The sequence below is a fragment of the Symphalangus syndactylus genome, chromosome 1 (assembly GCF_028878055.3).
Source record: "Symphalangus syndactylus isolate Jambi chromosome 1, NHGRI_mSymSyn1-v2.1_pri, whole genome shotgun sequence".
Taxonomy (NCBI): Eukaryota; Metazoa; Chordata; class Mammalia; order Primates; family Hylobatidae; genus Symphalangus; species Symphalangus syndactylus.
Genome location: NC_072423.2, coordinates 89,695,679 through 89,719,055, shown reverse-complemented (window position 1 = coordinate 89,719,055; position 23,377 = coordinate 89,695,679). Strand labels below are relative to the sequence as shown.

The 23,377-nt window shown below is 49.8% G+C and overlaps 1 protein-coding gene across 1 annotated transcript; it reads right to left on the bottom strand.

Moving 5' to 3' along the window:
* Positions 1 to 1,416: 1,416 nt before the first annotated feature.
* Positions 1,417 to 10,703, bottom strand: LOC129482951 (pepsin A-5-like). Its single transcript, XM_055279640.2, has 9 exons — positions 10,475 to 10,703; positions 9,824 to 9,986; positions 7,443 to 7,560; positions 6,460 to 6,578; positions 6,107 to 6,306; positions 4,642 to 4,758; positions 3,364 to 3,508; positions 3,164 to 3,262; positions 1,417 to 1,729 (listed from the first exon to the last, which is right to left on the bottom strand). The coding sequence occupies exons 1-9, from the start codon at positions 10,528 to 10,530 to the stop codon at positions 1,580 to 1,582; spliced, it is 1,167 nt and encodes a 388-aa protein (XP_055135615.1). The 5' UTR covers positions 10,531 to 10,703; the 3' UTR covers positions 1,417 to 1,579.
* Positions 10,704 to 23,377: the final 12,674 nt, after the last annotated feature.

The following is a 23,377-nucleotide window of genomic DNA, read 5'->3' as shown; positions in this document are numbered from 1 at the left end:
TGACCCTCAGGAGACTGGGTGTTGGAGCTCACCCCCGCCCTTCCCAGAGCCCAGCTCCAGCCTCGGGGCTTGTGTCTTCAGCAGAAAGCCTGGGTTGGCTGTCACCGGAAGCAGGAGCTGTGGGAATTTTCCCAGCATGCATGCCGAGGAGCCCAGAGCTGTAATAGACTTACTAGCAAGAGAGAGTCTGAGATCAAGCTCAGCTGAGTTAAAATGAAACAGATCACTTTGCAGCAGGACTTGTCAGAGCCTTTGATTGGGAACTGTAGCTGGTGAACCCTGGGGAAGGCCTAGAATGTAGCATGCTCTATACTTATTTTGAAACTGTGTTTTCCATTGAACATTTTGCTACCAAGCCCAGTCTGAGAAACTGCTCCGTTTCCTCTTTGCCTTTCTAGGGCATATATGCTAATGAACATGCTTAATCCTCTGTCTCACAACCTCTGCTCAGGGAAGTGGAATACCATTCTCTTTTGTTACAGATGCAGAAACAGAAAGGTTCAGTGTCTTACGCCTAGGACCTTGGGGAGATGAACTGTTAGTCTTGGTAGCCAGCGAATCACAAGATCATCCTGGAAGACTGTGGGGTGTCAGCTTCTTCCACTTCTGTCTATGTCTTGCAGACAACACTGCCCTGTCCTATCTACTTAGGGACATCACCATTAGTGTCTACCTCTCCTGACTCTCCTGATTGCTTTCCTTTCCTCATGATCTCTCTCTTTTTTTTTTTCTTTTTTGAGATGCAGTCTTGCTGCGTCGCTCAGGCTGGAGTGCAATGGTGTGATCTCAGCTCACTGCAACCTCTGCCTTCCAGGTTCAAATGATTCTCCTGCCTCAGCCTCCAGAGTAGCTGGGATTATAGGCATGCACCACCACACCCAGCTAATTTTTGTATATTTATTAGAGACAGGGTTTCACCCTGTTGGCCAGGCTGGTCTCAAACTCCTGACCTCAGGTGACCTGTCAGCCTCAGCCTCCCAAAGTGCTGGGATTACAGGGGTGAGTCACTGTGCCCAGCCTTCTCATGATCTCTTATTGGCTTTGAGAGAAGTAAGAAGTTGACTCCCTCAACTAAGAGCTTCAGTGCCCTATTTTTTTTTTTTTTTTTTTTGAGCGGGAGTCTCTCTGTGTCGTCCAGGCTGGAGTACAATGGCATGATCTCAGCTCTCAGTGTCCCTTCTATGAGAAGACAATGAGCCCAGCATTTTTGGCCCCCAGGTCTTTTTATGATGCTTCCAGCACAATCCCCTGAAGCCCTTCTGTCTTCCTGGCTCCATCATGAAGTGTCCACTGCTGGGGTCACTATGTTGGGTGCCATCCAAGTGGATGTGGTCATTTTGATCCCTGCCCTGGTGTTCTATCCCCAGTGATGTGAAGGAAAAAGACCAGCAAAGAGAAGCAGCTCCACAAAACCTGTTTCACTAGGTAATGTGTTTATTCTGCGTTATTGGTAGGACAGGGAACAGGGCCAAGACCTCCACACTCCCCTGGGAAGAACAGTCAGGAGAATTAGATACATCTAAAGTGGGCGAAGGACAGAGGCCAGATCTTCCTGGGAGGTGGCTGGAAAGACTTAGGCTTAAGCCACGGGAGCCAGGCCGACCTGGTTGTTTGCCCTGTCGAAGACAGTGAAGTACTGGCGGATGAAGACATCACCCAGGATCCAAAGCTCTCCAGATTCGGTGGGGACGTCCATGCCCTGGAAGCCACTGATGCAGCTCCCCTCGCTCTGGAGAAAAGGAGAATAAAAGCGGAGCTGGGACACTGATTCAGCAGTGATAGGCGCTGGGTGATAAACATCCAGGGCGCCCTGGTCCAGCTGTAAGGCACGTGCAAGGAGGAGCTTCCTGGCTCAGTGTCCAGGGACTCGGCTGTTCTTGGCCTGGAGTGGGCCTGTAGAAGCTGTCCACTGAGTGACTGGTTTCTATGCATTACTGGACATTCTGGTGTTTCTGGCAGGCACACGAACCCTGACATCAGCATCGGAGCTAAGGGGCTTAGGGAGAATTCAGCTGCTAGGAAGGAGTTTGAAAAGCCTGCCACCACAGCCTTTTCTCATTATTATTCTGATCCGGTCAGGGACAAAGCCGATGAGCTATTAGCCCTCTTGCCTCACTAAGTCACTGGGCTGCGACCTTGTCTGCACATCACCTGGGGAGCTTTGAACCCCCGCAGCCCCATCCCATTGCTCAGGCCTTGCCCTCTCCTAATGTAATGAGAATCAGTGGGGGAACCCAGGCATCAGTGCTTCTTGCTGAGTGACAGGAGTCCACTGGCAAAATTAGTTTTCCACCTGACTTTATAATAACAGAAGGGAAAGAGTTTTCTTGTGGCTCGTATAGCTAAAGATTTGCTACTTGGTAGAGATGGTAGAAGTGTCAGAAGCCCCAGCCTATGGAAATTAGGATTTCCATTTGCCCAACCCTTGGTAGGTCTGATGTGATCAGTCGCACTTGGTTAATCTAACCGCACTCTGAGGGTGGGGAAAGCTGCCATCTCTACTTTTTGGATGTGAAAACTGAGGGTGAGATGAGTTGTAGCTTGCTCAGAATCAATGGGTTAGTAATTCAGACCCAGGACTTGGACCCAGGGGTCCAAATAGAATCCTCTTTTCACTCCATTAACCTTTGCTTTACTTGTTCCCTTAGGGGGCTGTATCCAAGTTCTTTTTTTTTTTTTTTTTTTTTTTGTTGAGACGGAGTCTGGCTCTGTCACCCAGGCTGGAGTGCAGCGGCGCAATCTCGGCTCACCGCAAGCTCCGCCTCCCGGGTTCACACCATTCTCCCGCCTCAGCCTCCTGAGTAGCTGGGACTACAGGTGCCCGCCACCATGTCTGGCTAATTTTTTGTATTTTTAGTAGAGACAGGGTTTCACCATGTTACCCAGGATGGTCTCGATTTCCTGATCTCGTGATCTGCCCGCCTTGGCCTCCCAAAGTGCTGGGATTACAGGCGTGAGGCACCACGCCCGGCTGTATCCAAGTTCTTATTCCTGCATTTGTTTTTAATATATTCTTTTTCTCTGGAGGCTGTCTAGGGCACATGTTCGTCTGCCTCTGCCTCTTGGCTTCAGCTCGTGGAAGTGCACTTTCCCTCTGCAGAGGGGGTCTCTGTGGCCACATTCTGTGTGAACCCCTCTAGTGGATGGTCCAGAGCCCCCTCACCTGCAGGATGTAGGCACTGGATGGCAGGGGGTACTGGACTCCGTTGATGGTGAAGACGATGTCGGGCAGGCTGCTGATGGCTGAGCAGCTGACCACCATCTGGAAAGAGTGAGGGTGGAAAAGTTAGAAGCGTTTTCGTCGCTTCTGCCTGGCACACCCACTACTTGAGTGTAGAACAGAGCAGTGGGGGCTGGACTCACGTCACCATCTGAGTTCTCGCTGGCTCCGATGTCGCTCTGGATGTTGGCAATGGGGCTGGTGGGGCCGGTCAGCAGAGAGGTGCCGGTGTCAACAATGGCCTGGCAGCCCTCAGCGCAGGCGATGGTCTCTCCGTTCATGGTGATGCTGAGGGCAAGAAGCAAGTTAAGGTCCCTGAGCCCTCAGGGGTACATCTCTCCAAGGAGGAACCAGGAGGTGAGCCCAGACATTTCTTTCCCACCCATCCATTGGCCGATGCGTGAAATTTCTGTTCCTATCATTTACGCACTCATTCATCCCGCATTCATTTACTCTACAAATATTCCGCAAGTGCCTACTCTCTGCCAGGCATGGGAAATGCCAAGCTAAACAAGACAGCCTCACAGTTCCAGGCTGCAGGTAGCTCCCGGCCTAGCTGGCAAGACAAGTAATGTTGGCAGAAGGGCAAGATGATAAGCCAGGCATGCGGCAGGGAACAAAAACAGGGTCCAGGGTGAGAGGTGTTGGAGGGGAGCAGCCAGGGGAGCAGACACCCAGGGATGCCAGGCAGGTGAAGAGAGAAGGAGGACGTCATCAGGGGACAGTATGCGGAGAGGGACAGAGACCACAGGGCTGGGGCAGGAGTTGGAGGAACTGGTGAAATTCTAGCATGGCTGGGCAGACATGAGGTGATCCATGTGTCCTGGTTTGCCTGGGCTGGTCCCAGTTTTAGTACTGAAAGTCTCTGTCCTGGGAAATTGTTCATTCTTGGGAAAACCCACACAACTGAGCACCGTAGCAGGCTAGCTGGGGGAAGAACAGCGCGGAAATGAAGCTGCAAGAGAGACCAGGGAGGCCCTGAAGGGGAGGGTGGAACCAAGTGACTTCACACAATTTCTTAGGCATTTTGGCCACTTCTAGACTGAAAGTGACATGTTTCCTCGAGTGTGAGGAGCATGTGCTGGTTCACAGGCCCCTTAAATTGTGAGATGTGTGGACAGGTGGGTCCCCAGCTCTCCCCAGGGATGCTGGTGGATGGTCCTTCCTCTGTGAGTAGGAGGACAGTGGCTATCTCACCCTTGCAGAGTCTCGGCTTCCCAGACAGCTCTTCCCTCCTCCTGCAGGGAGGTGTCTTTCTAGGGGTCTCTGTGGCTTGGCCCACTTCCACCTTCCCCCTGGAATGTGTTCCCCTGTGGCAGCTGTTCCTGGGGGGGATTCTGGAAAGCGGATTAGGTATGAATCTAAAAGGAAATGGGATCTGGGGCCCAGGCCTGGATGCTGCCCATCTGTGGCAGTCTCACCTGTCCACGGTGATCTGCCAGTAACCCTCGACAGTAACAGGCACCCAGTTCAGACTTCCAGAGTAGTAAGAAGAGTCAATGCCACCAAATATCACCACGCTGCCACTCTGGTCATCTCTGTGGAAAGTGAGGGGAGAAGACATGAATTTTTTGTTGGTCCATTTGTGTGAACATCTGCTGTTGCCTCCTCAGAGCTACCCTTGATTGGGCACTTTCCAGGGCTGTCCTGGGGTGTGACCAATGTGGTTTCTTTTCGTCTTAGGCCAGGGCCCATGCAGTGGGCACTGTCACTGTTATTTCCACTTACCATGAGGACAGTGAGCTTGAGGGAAGTGAGGCCACCTGCCCAAGGTCACACAGCAAAGGAGCGGTGGAACTACGTTTGGAAGAACACAGGCCTTATAGGTTGAGTGTGTGGTTTCCACCGTGGTACCCACTCTAGTTGCCATGGGGACCCCAGGGAAGTAAATGCGTGACAGTGTCGGCTCTTAAGGACTTGATGGTGGAGGTCACTGGTTCTTAGGTGGGAGCAGTTTTGCCCCCAGGGGAATGTCTGGAAACATTTTGGATTGTCATGATTGGGTGAGGGTAGGGGATGCTGCCGGCATCTCATGGGTAGAGGCTGGGGATGCTGCCAAACATCCTACAGTGCATGGGACAGTCCCTGGCGGTAAGGACTTATGCTGGTCTGAAATGTTAACAGTGCCCAGATTGAGAAACTCGGATCTGGCTGGGGAGATACAATGGCCCCAAATGAAATATTTAAGTGCTCATAAAGGCAGATGACGTTTCAGAGCCACCTTGGACATTAACTGGCCAAGAGAAATACATGACAAAGAGCCTTCCTGTTGTAAACTGCAGGAGTCCTTGTTATTGCAATATTCATTTTCTAAATCTCTGCAGTTTCAGGTTAGATGTGGAAGGAAATGTAGATGGCAGTAAACTATTAATCATCCGGGGCCGGGTGGAGTGGCTCACGCCTGTAATCCCAGCACTTTGGGAAGCTGAGGCTGTCAGGAGATCGAGACCATCCTGGCTACCATGTTGAAATCCCGTCTTGAACTCCGGACTTCAGCTGAACCTCCTGCCTCAGACTCCCAAAGTGCTGGGATTACAGGCATGAGCCACCACACCTGACCAAATGTATGCACTTTAAGTGGCATCTTTGGGGGCCAAGGATGAGGGAACTGGCATTGAGCGGCAAATGGCTGATGACATTTGAATTGTGCACATCAAGGGGCAAAGATGCTGGTAAAATAAGATGGAGTGCACATGGCCCGTCAGAGAGAGACTTGGCACGTTACTCTCCAAAGACACATTTCTCCAGCTTCAGACATTGACTTTCAAATCCCTTGCTTCCCAAGTCCCTCTCCATCGCAGGCAGCCTTGGACAGCTCCTGCTGGGCCAGAACACTGTGACCTGTGGAGGGGGAGGTGGGAGGAGGCCCCTCTCCACTCAACTTACGCGCTCAGGTAGACAGAGAAGAGGTCCTGAGAAACCAGGCCCTGGTCCCAGATGTTGTCAAAGACGGGTGTGGCCCCAGAGGAGGAAATGCTGGGGTAGGCCAGCCCCAGGATGCCGTCGAAGGGAGCATAATACAGGAAGGAGCCAGGTTCCGTCTCGCTCAGGCCGAAGATCTGATTGGTGTCAGAGATGCCTCCAACCTGGGTGGGGAAACCGAGATGATGTTCACCATCAGGTCATGTTCACTGAGCTCTGGGTGCCAGCCTCAGGCCCAGAGCCACCCTGGTTCATCTCATGCAGGACTTGGCTTCCAGGGTATCAGCCCGGAAGGAGCAGAGAAGGACAGTGCCCACCTGGACAGTGTCATATCCGAGGATGCCTGTCATGCTGCCGGTGCCGTAGGCGATGGAGACTGTCTCGCTGGTGGACTGATAGGTGGAAGAATCCTCAGGGTTGAAGAGGTTGTGGTTGGCTGCAAGGACAAGCAGTGATTGTCAGTCTCTGAGAGCTGGGCGAAGGTCATGGGCTGGGATGTCTTCCTGGGATGGGGTACCCTGGCCCTGGGAAGGGCTGTTGAGGTGAGCAGCGACCTTTCCCCCAGACCCTTGGACCCCAAGAGACCCCAGGTCCTGTCCTGTCTCATTGAACTACTGGGACCATTCACTGATAGCAGGTCCCCAGCCAACCCCAAGGGCCTCCTGGGGACCTCCCCAGACCAACATCGAGCGGAGCAGGCCCGTGGCTGCCCAGTGACGAGCGCTTTCACTGTCTAGCCCCCAGGCAGTGCTCCCGTTATGATGTGGACGATGCCACAGGCACCTCATCTTCATTAAAACTCAATTGAAAACAGTAGAAGAGGAAGGAACCTGCAACACACATTGTTCATGACTTCCAAAGACAAACTCTCTTTCATTAGCAAACCAATGATTCTCTTTTTTTAAATGAGCTCAGCACTGACCTCTAGCCTGTCCTAGCCAGGCTTTGGAGCCATTTTCTCACACTGGACTCTTTCCTGGTGGGCTATTCTATAGCCCTTTGGCCCTGTCTTGCTTTGGGCCCCCCATACTTCCTCTCCCAGGCTGTGGTTATTTAGGAGAGCTTCTCTCTGCCCTCAGACTGTGAAGTCTTTGACTACAGGGATCATATCACTCCTGTCTTTACCCCTTGGAGCACCTGAGTCGAGTGCTTGGCACATAGTAGGTGCTCAATAAATGCCTGTTGAGTGGCTCCAGCAGGCTTGAGGTGGGAGCTGTCTGAAGCCCACGGGTGTCCAGGGTTCCCCAGGGTCAGCTGGTACTGGGGAGCAAGAGTGGGGTAGGGCGGGCTGGGCACTTACTGCAGGCCAGACTGGAGCAGTAGACTGAGGGCACCCAGAGATTGGAGGAGCCGGTGTCAAAGATGACGGTGAAATCCTGGGCAGGAGTTCCGATGCCGATAGTGCCGAAGTACTCCACCTGCCGAGGCCAGGACAGGGCAGTTCACAGACCGGGGTCTCTCTGTCGAGGCCTCCCTAGGGGCTGTCTCTGGGTCATCTCCTCAGTCCGCCTCTCCACCTTTTCCTTCGTTCCTCACAGTTCTTGTCTTTCTCTTCCCAGCCACTGCCTTCATCCTTCAGAGCCCAGCCCTGGCATCCCTTCCTCCTTGAAGTCTTCCCTGATTGCTCCCCCAATTTACCCTCTGCTCTCTGCTAAGCACCACAAGCACCTAACAATCTGCTGTTCCCTCTTCAACCATTGTCTTGTCTGTCACAGCCTTGCCATCCTTACAGCACAAGTTCTCAGAGGATGGGGGTGGAAACTTCTAGCACCAGGCAAGTGACAGCTTAAGTGCTTGTGCCTTAAATTGTTTATCAGAAGCTAAGCAAACCACCTAAAGATGGAAACCTGTCCAGTTTTCTTATTTCTATATCTAGGTGTGTACAGCATGTTGCAAGAAGGGCATTGACCGTATTTTTATTCTTTTTTTTTTTTTTGAGACAAGTCTAGCTCTGTTGTCCAGGCCGGCGTGCAGTGGTGCAATCTTGGCTCACTGCATCCTCCGCCTCCTGGGTTCCAGTGATTCGCCTGCCTCAGCCTTCCAAGTAGCTGAGGTTACAGGTGTGTGTCATCACGCCCGGCTAATTTTTGCATTTTTAGTAGAGACGGGGTTTCACCATGTTGTCGGGCTGGTCTCGAACCCCTGACCTCAAGTTATCCACTCGCCTCAGCCAACCAACCAGTATTTTCTTCTTAGTGGCAGCATTTTCCCCCCTTGCCGGCTCTGTTCCCACCACACTGGTCTGCTTGCTGTTCTTTGGCGATGACCAGTCACTCCTGCCCTAGGGCCTTTGCTCTGGCTATTCCTTGTGCTAGGAAAATGTTTATTCTAGATCTTTCCTTGGCTGATCCTTTTTTCCAAAATCAATCACCCAGATCTCTAGTCAAATGTCCCCTCTGCCAACAGGCCTTCCATGACCACTTTATCTAAATTTGCCCCCTCTTTATCTTCTTTTTCCCCATACTCCAATTAATTAATTTATCATGGCCCTCATCATTACCTGAAATTATCTTACATGGTTGTTTATTTGTCATCCCCTTTAGAGTATAAGCTCCAGGAACTTTGGTTATTCACCATCATTTTGGCAACTTGCATAGCCTCTGGCACATAGAGAGGTGCCAATATTTATTAAATATTTGTTAACTAAATAAATGCGCTAACTAAGCCTCTTACCAAGCGCCTGCCAGACCCCATGCTAAGCACTCCAGAAAACATGATGGTGTTAATCCCTGGCAACAACCTCTGATGGTAGATATTAGTCGTTCTGTTTTCCAGACCAAGAAACAGGCTCAGATTATTTAAATGACTTGGCCAAGGTCCTGTGGCTTAGAGGCACTAGGACCCACATTTTCATCAGGTCTGCTGGATGGCAGAGGCCAGTCTCTGAACTACGGGCATCACTGATTTGTGCCCTCTGCCCTGTGCCAGGCACAGAGGGGACATACAATATCTGCAGGAGGGCAGGGTGTTTGCTATCGGGTCTCAAATAATAAAGTCAGGGTGATCTTTCTGAAACTCAGATCTGATCTTCTCACTCCCCTGTTTAAGACAAATCAGAGGCAGTTAGGATGGAGCCTCTCTCCGTCCACCCCTCGGCTCCTCGGGCCTCAGTCTGCAGCACCCTTCTTCCCTCCCTCTCGGCTCTCCTTCATATGCACTGTGCTCCCGCCTGCTACAGGGTTTGGCACAAGGGATCATCAGGCTATGCGGAGTTCTGTCTTGTTCTCTTGGAAAGTCCCACTCTTCCTGCATGGCTCCAGGGAGGCTCCCTGCCCAAGTGGCAGACTCTCGCAGTGTGACAGCTTCACTCTGTAGTCCTCCTGCTGCCTGCTCTTTTCATTGGTTTGCAAGACTCCTTGATTACTGTGTTTGTCTCCTAGGCTATGAGTTTGTTCACCGCTGTTTCCCACTGAGCCCAGCACAAGCCCTGACATATAACGAGGCGCTCAGAAGATATAAACATTGCATGAACAAGTGAACGAATGAATGAATGAACAAAAGAGCAACAGCTCTGATTGTGAACTTTCCTGCCTGCCCCAGGCCACTGACATCTAGGGGGCAGACTCTGGGTCATTGCCTGGAGCCTCAGAGCCCAGGCCCATCCTCCAAGACCCCTGGGACACCCTCTTTCCTGCCTGCCAAGTCCTCAGAGCTGGCCCCACCACTTGCCCACACACTCACATCCAGGTAGTTCTCCAGGGGCTGTTCATCTACCAGGGTGGGAGCCTCCAACTGGGGGAAGTACTTTCTGGCTGGGTTGAGGTTGTGCTTCTTCAGGAAGTCCTTCAGCAGGCCATGCTCGGACAGGGTGCGCCTCAAGGACTTCTTTCTGATTAGGGGGACCCTGTGGTTTGGAGTAGGAAGAGGAATTAGGCAAAGATTCTCCTGACTGGGTGCTGTGGCAGCCCCAGAAGGGAAGGGAAGCTGGTCTAAGAGAGGAAGAAGGAAGGAAGGGAGAAGCTCCCACTTCTGCCCTATAATGCAAAGAAGTTAAGCTGACTAGTGGTGGAGCTGGGAACCAAACCCAGGCTGGACTCTTAACCAGCTGATCTAAGAGAGGAAGATGGAAGAAAGGGAGAAGCTCCCACTTCTGCCCCGTAATGCAAAAAAGTTAAGCTGACTAGGGCTGGAGCTGGGAACCAGACTCAGGCTGGGCCCGAGTTTTAACCATGTCTGCAGGGCTGCCTCCCAAAAGGGCAGAGAGAGAGATGCAGAAAAGGCAGATAGAGACAGCCGAAGACAGAGAGAGAAAAAACTGAAGAAGGAAGACACGGGAGGAAAGGAAGGTGATGTGAGAGGCAGCGTCTTCACACCCACGCCACCCGGACTCACTTGTACATGATGCACTCAGAGAGCGCCACCAGACCCAGCAGCAGCAGCCACTTCATGGTTGTTCCCGGATTCCAACTCGAGGGAGAAGGCAAGACGGGAGGAAGGTGCAGAGCAGCAGCATGAGCTGCCCCTTATATACAACTTGGGTCCCGCCTTATCGGCCTGGGAAAGTCACCGGTACCCCTGATCCCAAACAGAAAAGCTCCTGATAAGATTGTGGCTGCCCTGAGCCACATTCTGAGACCTTTCCAGCTGAGGCACTTTCCTTTGTAACCTTGCGTCAGGGGGAGGGGGGAGGGTGCCATGGGGGCGGACCCGCAGAGAGAGGAGCAATGACCTGGAGGCTTTTTTCTTTTCTTTTCTTTTTATTCTTTCTTTTCTTTCTTTCTAAGCAATGACCTGGAGGCTTATTTGTTTTCTTTTCCTTTGTTTCCTTTCTTTTCTTTCCTTCCTTTCCTTCTTTCTCTTTCTTTCCTTCCTTCTTTCCTTCCTTCCTTCCTTCCTTCCTTCCTTCCTTCCTTCCTTCCTTCCTTCCCTTTCCTTTCTTTCCTTTCTTTTCTTTCTTTCCTTTCTTTTCTTTCTTTCCTTTCTTTTCTTTCTTTCCTTTCTTTCCTTTTTTTCCTTTTTTTCCTGATGGAGTTTTGCTCTGTCGCGCTGCAAGAGGCTTTTTTTCTGAAGCATTGACAAGGGCCTACGTTAAAACTTTACAAGCTGAGCATTTCGACAAAGTTGGTTAAAAGTGCGTTTAACGCAGCGTTGGACGGATGTGAAGGAGCCCCAGGTGGCCTGATTTGTCCCAGAGGGCACGCAGCTGGGTTCTTAGAGAGCAGCCCCCGACTCAGTCACAGGTGGTACTGGTTGTGGTCACTGCTTATCCACAGCACACTGGGCGGTCGGTCGTTTGGGACTCGGGACACAATTCCCCACATAAGTGTCATTGTGTGGGGTTGTTGGGCGTCTGACTAGCCTATGGGACTTGCAGCTTGCTTTTGTTGGCAACTTGGCTGAGTCTGGGAAGGAGATGTGCGCAGTACACGGGGAAGGAGGGAGAGAGCACCGGGAGAATGCTGCCTTCCCTTGCTGGAGGAGGCAAACTTCAGACAGGCCAGGTATGTCTTTGGAATCTGCGTCCCTCCCTTTTGGCACCCCTTCTCTTTCTTTTGCTCCTTTCCCACCCTCTCCACCTTTGAGATCCCACCTGGGTCTGATTTCTCCAGGTGCTCCAGGCTTACAACTGGGTTGAAATCAGCTACAATGGAGCGAAGCAATCTGGGCAAACAATTCATACTCGTGGGTGAGTGGCTTTGAAAGAGGATGCTTGGCCGGGCGCCGTGGCTCACGCTTGTAATCCCAGTACCTTGGGAGAGTGATGGAGGTGAATCACCTGAAGTCAGGAGTTCAAGACCAGCCTGGCCAACATAGTGAAACCCCGTCTCTACTAAAAGTAGAAAAGTTAGCTGGGCATGGTGGTGGGCACCTGTAATCCCAGCTACTCATGAGGCTGAGGCAGGAGAATAGCTTGAACCCAGGAGGCAGAGGTTGTGAGAGGTGAAGCCATCTGGGCTTCTGAGTTGGGTAGGGACTTGGAGAACTTTTGTGTCTAGCTAAAGGACTGTAAATGCACCAATCAGCACTCTGTGTCTAGCTAAAGGTTTGTAAACACACCAATCAGCACTCTATGTCTAGCTAATGGGGTGGGAATTGGAGAACTTTTGTGTCTGGCTAAAGGCTTGTGAATGCACCAATCAGCACTCTGTGTCTAGCTAATCGGGTGGGGAATTGGAGAACTTTTGTGTGTAGCTAAAGGATTGTAAATGCACCAATCAGCTCTCTGTAAAATGGACTAATCAGCGGGATGTCGGTGGGGCCAAATAAGGGACTAAAAGCAGGCCACCGGAGCCAACAGCTGGCAACCTGCTGCGGACCCCTTCCAGGCTGTGGAAGCTTTGTTCTTTCACTCTTCACAATAAATCTTGCTGCTACTCACTCTTTGGGTCTGCATTACCGTTATGAGGTGTAACAGTCACCGTGAAGGTCTGCAGTTTCATTCTGGAAGCCAGCGAGATCATGAACCCACCAGGATGAACGAAGAACTCTGGACGCGCCACCTTTAAGAGCTGTTACACTCACCGTGAAGGTCTGCAGCTTCACTCCTGAAGCCAGCGAGACCACAAACCCACTGGGAGAAAGAAACTCCAGACACATCTGAACATCTGAAGGAACAAACTCCGGACACACCATCTTGAAGAACTGTAACACTCACCGCGAGGGTCTGCGGCTTCATTCTTGAAGTCAGCAAGACCAAGAACCCACCGGAAGGAACCAATTTGGGACACAGTTGCAATGATCCGAGATCTTGCCACTGCACTCCAGCCTGGGCCACAGAGCTAGACTCCGTCTCAAACAAAAAAACAAAAATAAAAGAAAAAGAAAAAAGAAAGAGGACGCTTACCAACCCAATGGATCCTCCACTTTGTGAGATTTTATTCAGTGGACAAAGTAGAGTGAAAACTCTGATGCATAAATTGCTGGGGAGGAGGACAGGGGAGGGGGAGGTCACCAGGTAGACAGGAAGCCCTGTCTCAGGGTCTTGTTCTGAAATCAGATCCCCTGGGGCATCCTCAGACTGTCCAGCCATGAGAGCCACAGGTTCTATAAGAGCTCCAAGTTGCTCCCAGTGCCTCCAGGTGAGTATTCGGGAGTGGGCAGTGTGGATAAGTTCAGGGACAGTGGTGGTTAGCAGAAAACACATTGACAATTCAGACTCCCCAGTTAGTTGACATCTTTGTGCCCCAAATGTGAATCCTGGGCCCATTTTCTTTTCTTTTCTTTTTTTAACTGTGAATCTCACTCCAGTATGACTAGCCCTTGTATTTTCCACATTCACGTCTTCTGGTGCCTCCTTCTCTTCCTCTCTCTTTCCTCCCTCTCAAGCCTCTCTCTCTCTCTCCCTTTTTTGAGACAGGGTCTTATTCTGTCACTCAGGGTGGAGTGTAGTGGCGTGATCATGGCTTACTGCGGCCTCAACCTCCCACGCTCAATCAGTCCTCGGGCCTCAGGCTCTGAGTAGCTGGGACTAAAGGCATGAGCCACTATGTCCAGCTAACTTTTGTATTTTCTGTAGAGACAGGGTCTCACTATGTGGCCCAGGCTGGTTTTGAACTCCTGGGCTCAAGCGATCTTCCTGCCTCAGCTTCTCAAAGTGCTGGGATTACAGTGAACCACACTGCACCTGGCCCTCTCTCTCTTTATAGATACATAATACTTTACATATTTTTTGGGTACATGTGATATTCTGTTACATGCATAGAAAGAGTAATGATGAAGTCAGGGTATTTGGAGTATCCATCACCTTAAGTATGGGTTGATCCTAGCACTCATGTGAAGAACCTGATGGTCCTGAAGATGCTGCCTAAGTTCTGGGGGCACCAGATGGAATCCCCTCCCTCAAGGCTGTCACCAGATGGAAGGGAGGGAGCTTGGAGCCCAAGGATGGGCACTGATTTTGGGGGTACAGCTTGTCTGGGGCCCACATGGGAATTTTGAGCAGAGGAGAAGTATATTTGGGAAGCAGAAGGAAGATTCCCCAGGCAGAAACCTGCAAGCCTCTTTACACATTCATTCAAATGCCTTATTGTGCACTTGCTGTGTACCGTGCAGGGATGCTCTAGCTGCTGAGGGTACATCCCTGAGCATGGTAGGACTAGGCCGTGCCTTGACGTGTTTGTGGTCAGTTCAAGGGAAAGCTGGTGTGGAAGGGGCTCTTTCTTGCCACCTGGATGGATATTAGGATCACATTGAGGGGAAGCTCTCGGATTGGTGAAGATGATAATGTTTCTCCACATTAGAGATTTTAGCACCCTGAGGGATGCTGGCATACTTGCTGACACCAATTCAGGGGTATGGCTGAGAGATTGTAGGATGGCCCTGAATTATTCATGCTGCTGGTGTTCACACCCCTGTATAATCACCTCCCCCTTTGTGTAGGCAGGACTTGCTTCTAACCAACAGGATACAGCAAAGTAGATGGGATGTCACTTTTGTGATGACATTATATAGGCTCATAGCTTGTGTCTTGCTAGCACACTCTCTGTATAGACTCTTCACCTTGCTGGCTCTGATAAAGACAGCTTCCCTATAAAGAGGCTCAAGGGGAAGGAACCAAGGGTGGCCTCCAGCCGACAGCCAGCAAGGAGCTCAGGCCTTCAGTGTGACAATCTGCAAGTAACTGAATCCTGCCAGCAACCATGTGAGCATGGAAGCAGATCCTTCTCCAGTCGAGCCTCAGATGAGACCACAGACCAGGCTGACATCCCTGACTGACAGAGGCCTCAGCTGAAGCGAGCCTGGATTCCTGACCCACAGAAACTGTGAGATAGTCAATGTGAGTTGTTGTAAGTCATTCAGTGTGTGTTAACTTGTCATCAACAATAGAAAACAGGACTGGAAACATCATTGAAAACTTCAGAAACATCCACCTGGTTGCCTCTTGCTCTTCCCTCTTTGGGGACCATTTCAGTGCTCTGCTAGGTGGTTTTCTGCTCAGGCAATGTGAGTGATCTGAAAAAGGGGGAGGTGACATTGTTGGTCAGGTCATCTGCAAACCTCCTTCAACATAGCAGTGCTTACATTTGTGTGCCTATTTGTGCTTTTCTGAATGCTTTGAATTATTTTAAAAAGAATTATTATACTATTACTCCCACTTTTTCCCAACGGATGTAGCTCAGAGGGGTTAAGCGATCAGTGCAGGTTCACATAACTAAGTAATGACACAGATGGGACCTGAACCTGGGTCACAGGAGGCTCTGGTCCCTGGCCAGACTATGTGACCATGTACATCCACCTGGTTTCTGTTCATGGGTTAGTGTGTGATATGAACATTCTATGATGGCTGCAGCCTCCATCCCAGGGGCAATTGGAGAAGCCATTCCACTCAGCCCCCTTGACCAGAGGAACCCTTGGGATGGAAAAGCGAATCCTGATTCTGCAACCACGTGCTCCCATGAGATCTGATTGTCAGCCCGGGCTGATCCGTGGCTGCCAGCAAGGAAGCCACATCATCTCATTGTACCAGACTGGCCCGGCCGAAAGATTAGACAGCAACGTTTGCTTTGCTATTAGCCCTGCCTGGCACTCAGTATGGTAGTGCCTGGCTTTCAGGGGCACTGGTAGCAGTGTCTCCGATGCAGGGCAGACCCTGCCAAGGGCACAGGTGTTCAGAAATGTTCCATGAATGAATCAAATCAAGCAATGGAATGAGATCTAAGGAACCTAATCACGGCAAGCCTGAGACAGAGCACTTAAGTACGATAAGTGTTATCAAGCTGGTCTGATAGGCATTGGGGCGGCTGGTCCCCTAGCAGCTTTCAATCAAGATCTCACCCCAGGGACACGATCTTCCAACACCAAAGAGAACATTGTGTTTTCCGCTCCCCAGTCCCAGACTTGGGCTGCTTCTCCAGAGACGCATGCAGGTTTTAAAAGTTAAATTTATGATAACTTTTTTGGCTCAAGTATAGAAGTAATACATGATGACTGTAGATTATTTATAGGTAAATACAATTTTTAAAATGTCTTACAACCCCACCACCCAGAACTAACCACCATTGGCGTAGTAAATGAATATATTGATTTACTTACAAGTATAGAACCACAGGATATGGCACATGTTGTTTTGCAACCAACCCGCTTTGATGGGCCCAGCTCGCTTCTGCTGTGCTACTGTATCTGCAACCTGAACCCGCTTTTAAAAGAAAAATCATGGTCCTGTATTTTACAAGTGATTTTTTATAAATCTACATTATCATTTTAAAACTTTTTTCAAAATATGACATGCACACAGAAAGGTGCATATCATAAGAAACAGCTTGATGAATTTTCACAAACCAAGCACACATATGTAACCACAACCCAGAGCCAGCAAAAGAGCATGTCAGGTACCCCCGGACCCCACCCCAGGCTCTTCCCAGTCACTATCCTAGTGCCAAAGCAAGCGTATCACTACTCTGATTTCCAAACAGCAAAGATTCATTTCACCTGTTTTTGTACTTTTGCTAAGCAGTACCACATAACAAGCACTTTTGTTTGCGTTGAGCTTCTTTGCTTAAAATCATGTTTAGGAGAGGCATCCACAAATGGCGTCGTGTAGAGTTGTTACTCAGTCATTTTCATTGCTGTGTATTATTCCACTGCATCAATATACCCATTACTTTTCTCCTTTTCAGTTCATAGGCATTTGGGTAGCTTCCAGTGTGGAGTTCTTAGGAACAGTGCTCTATGAACGTTCTCTTTTATACACATCTGCTTTCTTTTCCTTTTATTTATTTATTAAAAACAATAGAAATGAAGTCTTGCTATGTTGCTCAGGCTGGTCTTGAACTCTTGGCCTCAAGCAGTCCTTCCGCCTTGGCCTTCCGAAGTGCTGGGTTTACACCATGAGCTACTGTACCTGGCTCTTTTCTTTTTAATTGGCATGTAATAATTGTACATATTTACGGGTACATAGGGATGTTTCCGTACACACAATGTTTAGTGATCAGATCACAGTAATTAGCATATTGATCATCTTGAACATTTATCATTCCTTTGTTTTTTTTGGAGACAGAATCTCGCTCTGTTGCCCAGGCTGAAGTGTAATGGTGCCATCTCGGCTCACTGCAACCTCCACCTCCCAGGTTCAAAAGATTCTCCTGACTCAGCCTCCCGAGTAGCTGGGATTACAGGCACCTGCCACCAAGCCTGGCTAATTTTTGTATTTTTGGTAGAGATGGGGATACACCATGTTGCCAGGCTGGTCTCGAACTCCTGAACCCAGGTGATCCACCCGCCTGGGCCTCCCAAAGTGCTGGGATTACAAGTGTGAGCCACCTCACCTGGCCTTATCATTCCTCTGTTTTGGGAGCATTCAATATCCTCCCTCTAGATATTTCAAACTATAGAACATACTATTGCTAATTACAGTCATTCTAATACAGATTTTTTGTTGTTGTTGAGACAGGGTCTTGCTCTGTCACCCAGGCTAGAGTGTAGAAGCACAATTATGGCTCACCACAGCCTTGACCTCCCAGGCTCAAGCAATCCTCCCACCTCAACCTCTCAAGCAGCTGGGACCACAGGCATGTGCCACCATGCCTGACTAATTTTTTTATTTTTGTATAGACGGGGTCTCCCTATGTTGCCCAGGCTGGTCTCAAACTCGTGGGCTCAAGTGATCCACCTGCCTTGGCCTCCCAAGGTCCTGGGATTACAGGCGTGAGCCACTGTGCCCGGCTTCCAATACACATCTTTTAGAGAACATATGTATGTGTTTCTGTTGAGTGTATACCCAGAATGGAGTGTGTCTTTGAGCAGGAAGGGTGCTGGGGTCTATTGTCCAAGCTCTCAAGGGAGAGTCAGGAAGCAGAGAGGAGGCACTGGGTGCAAGAATGTGCCCAAGCCCTGGGAAGGGAGTAGGAGAGCTGGGAATCTCAACCACAGACTTCCAACACCAAGCTGCTCCGCCCCCAGAAAGGGTTCTGACACCTGCTTTGGGCAAAACAAAAGAGAAGGTCTTGGAGGAGGCAGTGACAGAAATTCGGTACTGGGCAGAGCAAGCGTTAACTGGAAGCAGAAAAGAAAATATTTGGATACTGGGAGTGGGCTGGGGGCAGATGGAGGGAGGACGGAGCTGTTAAGCAGGAGCTGGAAAATTCCTGGGAACTGGGGCATGATCAGGAAGTTGGCCTGCAGTCTCCAGGCGGGCACGGGGAGATTCTGGGCCAGCCTCCCCAGCCCCTCACAGCCCTGCTCTCCCTTACAGCACCTGCCTTGAACTGTACCTGCCCAGAGCCCCAATGTAAACCCACTGAAGCTGGTGGCCTGGGGTGTGAACCCCTCTTGGGGACAGAGGTTAAGGTCTCCTGATAGTGGGTCCTGTCCCCTACGGCCGCAGCTCTTTTGTCCTCGGTATCTCAAACACCGTGTTACTCCCAGGTGTGCACAGCTCTGGACCTGGCCTCCTCAGCCTTTTCTGATCCAATCTGACCCCATCTATGCCTTGTTCCTTCTAAGGGGTGACCTGAATCCTGGTTTCTGACCTGTGACTCTGCCACCATTGGTTCCAGGGGCAGTAGGCTGGGGGTGTGGCCAGAGGGTATTTAAAGCACCTGTCCTGGGCCTCCTGCTCCAGATGGGAGAGCCAGGGAGCCCAGCTGCCTGCTCCTCCAAAGGACCTGCAGCAGCAGCTTTGAGGGTCTTTGTGCCTTAGCCTGGGGTGGGCGGCAAGGCAGCAGATTCAAGCAGAAGGCTCTGCCATCTTCTTATAGCCTACTCCCTGGCCAAACTGGCCAGGCTTATGAGCCCTTTGCCTTGTTCATCTTCTCATTCATTCATTCCACATGCCAGGCAGTAGGCTTGATAGAGATGAATCAGCCATGAGTTTTGCCCTCAGTGGGTTTACATCTGAATGGGAGAAGTAAGACCCATACCTCAGTCACTGTAATAAAAAGCAGAAAACAGAAGAAATTATTAACTAGGGCAGACACTAAGAAGGGTATAAAAGGGACAGAGTGCTATGGGTCATTCAAGAAAAGGAGCTCACTTCCAAGGGACATATGGGAGGCCATCATAGAGGAGGAGGCATTTAAACTGTCTTAGTATCTGGAGGCTGAAATCAGCCCAGGAGTGTGTTCCTCCTTCCTAGGGGAACATCTCATTTTTACAAGGATCTGGACCTGGGGCAGTGTAGATGTTGAGTGAATGGTTGAGCATTAAATAGCATCCAGGCTGACTGTCAGGTATGAAGTTTTCATTGCTAGAAAAGGTAGAGGAGGGCTGGGTATGGTGGCTCATGCCTGTAATCCCAGCACTTTGGGAGGCGGAGGCGGATGGATCATGAGGTCAGGAGTTCAAGACCAGCCTGACCAACATGGTAAAACCCCGTCTCTACTAAAAATACAAAAATTATCCGGGCATGGTGGCACGTGCCTGTAATCCCAGCTACTCAGAGGGCTGAGGCAGGAGAATTGCTTGAACTCGGAAGGCAGAGGTTGCAGTGAGCCGAGATTGCAGCATTGCACTCCAGCCTGGGGGACAGAGCAAGACTTTCTCTAAAAAAAAAAAAGAAAGAAAGAAAAAAAAAAAGAAAGGAAAGGTAGAGGAGGCTTCTGGGCCTGTCTGGAGGCTCCAAAATCACACCACTGTGGAGGAGGAACACAAGCCTCCTGTTTTCGACCTCAGCAAGGGGTGTGCCTGTGTCATCCACAGTGGAGCCTGGAGCCTGCTCCTGTGTCCCAGTCCATGCTCCAGGATGGGCTCAGGTAAGGCTGTAGGCAGGCCCCGGCCAGCGGGTCCTCTGGGGGTGGTGGATGTGGGGCTCAGGTGGGAGGTGTCACAGTTCCCAGTTTCAATGCTGAGAGCTGTGACCTGGGCTGGAACAACTTGCCTTCCTGCCCTCCTGCCGTGGGCCGTCTGAATTCTCCCACTGGGCCACACCCTCCCCTGCCTCTGAGCCTTGGCACAGGCTGTTCCCTTTGAAAGCGTTTCTCTGTCATTACCTAGAGTGTCAGAGTCCTTGTGGAAACAGGTGGCCCACCTAGAGATTTGAAGAGATTTAGTGAGGGGGTGGGCAAGGGTAAAGGACCCCAAAAGCGATGTGGAGGCACCGAGAGCCAGTAGCAGTGGAAAATCGAAAGGAGCGCAGGGAGGGACTAGCACTGCCAGGACCCAGCTCGAGCTGGGCTGAAGGTGGAGGGTACTGGAGCCTGGGGGTCAGTCTCTCGGCCTCAGAGCAAGGCAGATCCCGGGGGAAGGCAGGAGACAGGAGGAGGAGGAGGGACCCTGCTAATGCTCTACTTCAGACCCTGCTCCCCCGTACCTTTCTCCCATGTCCTGTTGCCGCCTTGCCCCCCAGCACCCAGCAGATGGCGCGTGACCACCTGCAGTCGACCCTGTGCTCGAGGGCAGGGGCGGGGTCTTATCCTTTCCCTCCAGCATCCACCCCAGTCTGGCACAGAGTCCAGTGATATCGGCACGTATAAATGGCAAGGAGGGCTGGGCGCAGTGGCTCACTCCTGTAATCCCAGCACTTTGGGAGGCCAAGGTGGGTGGATTGCTTGAGTCCAGGAGTTCGAGACCAGCCTGGCCAACATAGTGAAACTCTGTTTCTACTAAAAATAGAAAAAATTAGCCGGGCATGGTGGCGCACGCCTGTAGTCCCAACTACTCAGAAGGTTGAGGTGGAGAATCACCTGAGCCCAGGAGGTTGAGACTGCAGTGAGCCATAACTGTGCCACTGCACTCCAGCCTGGGTGACCTGAGTGAAACCCTGTCTCAATAACAACAACAAAAGAAAATATTTTAAATCTACAGAAAAAGTGCCAGAATAGTGCAACAAATTCCCACATATTTGAGAGGCTGAGGAGGGCAGATCACCTGACGTCAGGAGTTGGAGACCAGCCTGGCCGACATGGCAAAACCCCATCTCTACTAAAAATACAAAAAATTAGCCGGGTGTGGTGGTGCATGCTTGTGATCCCAGCTACTAGGGAGGCTGAGGTGGGAGAATGGCTTGAACCTGGGAGGCGGAGGTGGCAGTGAGCCAAGATGGCACCACTGCACTCCAGCCTGGGTGACTGAGGGAAACTCCCTTCCAAAACAAACAAACAAACCAACCAACCAACACCTCCCACAAATTCCCATATATATTTCACTCAGATTCATTATTATTATTATAATTGCTTTTAGATTCACGTATTGACATTTTACTGAATTTACTCTCTTTGTCTCTCTCTCCATGCACATGCATACATGTGTATTATTATTATTTTGGCTGAATGATTTGAGTCAATTGCAGACATCATGATCCTTTGCTCCTAAATCTTTAGTGTGTGTTTCTAAAGACATTTGCTTACCTGGATGATGTCAAAATGACCACAGGCAGTAAGTCTAACATTGATAAGATACTATTATCTAATACACAGCACATATTCAGATTTCACCAGTTGTCCTAAAATTGTTCTTTTTTGTGATTTTTAATTTTCTGATCCACAACTCAGTCCAGGATCACACATTCTTTTGGGTTCCAGGTCTCCCGGGTGTCTTTTGGTCTTGAACAGTCCCTCCCTCTGCCTTTTTCATTCATTATGTTGACACTTTTGAAGAGTATAGGCCAGTTGTTTTGCAGAATGTCCCTCAACTAGGGTTTGTTTGATGTATTCTTTCTTTATTATTATTACTTTTTGAGACTGAGTCTCGCTCTGTTGCCCAGGCTGGAGTGTAATGGCACAATCTTGGCTCACTGCAACCTCTGCCTCCCCAGTTCAAGCAATTCTCATGCCTCAGCGACCCTAGTGGCTGGGATTACAGGTGCACACCACCATGTCTTGCTAATTTTTTTATATTTATTTATTTATTTATTTATTTATTTATTGAGATGGAGTTTCACTATTGTCGCCCAGGCTGGAGTGCAATGGCGTGATCTCGGCTCACTGCAACCTCCGCCTCCCAAGTTCAAGCAGCTAATTTTTGTATTTTTAGTAGAGACAGGGTTTCACCATGTTGGCCAGGCTGATCTTGAACTCCTGACCTCAGGTGATCTGCCCACCTCAGCCTCCCAAAGTGCTGGGATTATAGGTGTGAGCCACCGCACCCAGCCTAATTTTTGTATTTTTAGCAGAGCCAGAGTTTCTTCATGTTGGTCAGGCTGGTCTCAAACTCCTGACCTCAAGTGATCTGCCTGCCTCGGCCTCCCAAAGTGTTGGGATTATGGGCGTGAGCCACCGTGCCCGGCCTAGGGGTGACTTTCTAATTCTATCATTTCTTTTACATTTTACATTTTTAATTGGCATTCTATGGTAAGGAAGAGCTTTTCTTCTTGCTATTTATTTACCTATCTGTTTGTATTTCTTCATCAGTGTGGTGTCATAGATTCCTGCTTTGGTCAGTGAGTTCTAATCCATTATTGCCATTTATTTTCATGCTTAAATTGCCCAGTATTCTTTAAACACATTCCAGCATTCTTTGTGTTTCTTGATGTTATGAGCTGAACTGTGTCCCCCCTAAAATTCATACATTGAAGTCCTTGTAGAAAGTAAAAAATTCCTCTTCAAAGTTTCCCTTCTTGTTAAAGAATAAATGATAAGTGTTAAAAATAACAGTTTCTTTTAAAAACTAACTTCCTTCAAGCCTCCTTACTTTATGCAAATAACTTTGTTGGGCCCTATCCTATGTAGCTGTTAAACATGCTCTTAGGCTTTAGTACATTCTATGTCCTTGTACCTTAACCAATATATTTGTGCTGGACATGCTCACAGTCGCGTTCCAGCTCGCAGCCTATGCCCCTTCCCTATTCGGCATAAGGAACTTCCTCTTTTCCTTTGTTTTTCCATTACTTTTACCTATTTAGAAAAGTTTTAAACTGTTAGCCAATCGAGTTTTAGTTTAGATTGTGAGATCTGGCTCCAGCCAATGAAGACAGGACACAGCAGCAGGGACAAACTGCGTAAGGATTAAAAATTGCTTCCCTCCTTTGTTCAGGTGTGCTCTCGCCATTGTTCCATCTGTGACGAGCACTCTTTCTGCAGAAAGTAAAAATGGCCTTGCTGAGAGAATTAAATTTATGTTCAAGTACCATTTCTTTGCAGAACTGGGGAACAAGCATTCTGTTTCTAAATAAACATTTTTACATATAACAGTCCTGCCCCCTAGTACCTCAGAATGTGACTGTATTTGGAGACAGGGCCTTTAAAGAGGTGATTAAGGTTAAATGAGGGCTGGGGCAGTGGCTCACGCCTGTAATCCCCAGAACTTTGGGAGGCCGAGGCAGGTGGATCACCTGAGGTCAGGCATTCGAGACCAGCCTGGCCAACATGGTGAAACCGTCTCTACTAATAATACAAAAATTAGCCAGGTGTGGTGGTGGGCATC

Bases quoted from the DNA above. Each gene is read 5' to 3' on its own strand.
- LOC129482951 (XM_055279640.2), bottom strand. From the start codon at position 10,530: ATGAAGTGGCTGCTGCTGCTGGGTCTGGTGGCGCTCTCTGAGTGCATC. The intron at 7,561-9,823 runs GTGAGTGTGTGG...TGGCCTCGGCAG, and splicing joins CCCTGGAGAACTACCTGGAT to GTGGAGTACTTCGGCACTAT. The intron at 6,307-6,459 runs GTGGGCACTGTC...TTCCCCACCCAG, and splicing joins TCGGATATGACACTGTCCAG to GTTGGAGGCATCTCTGACAC.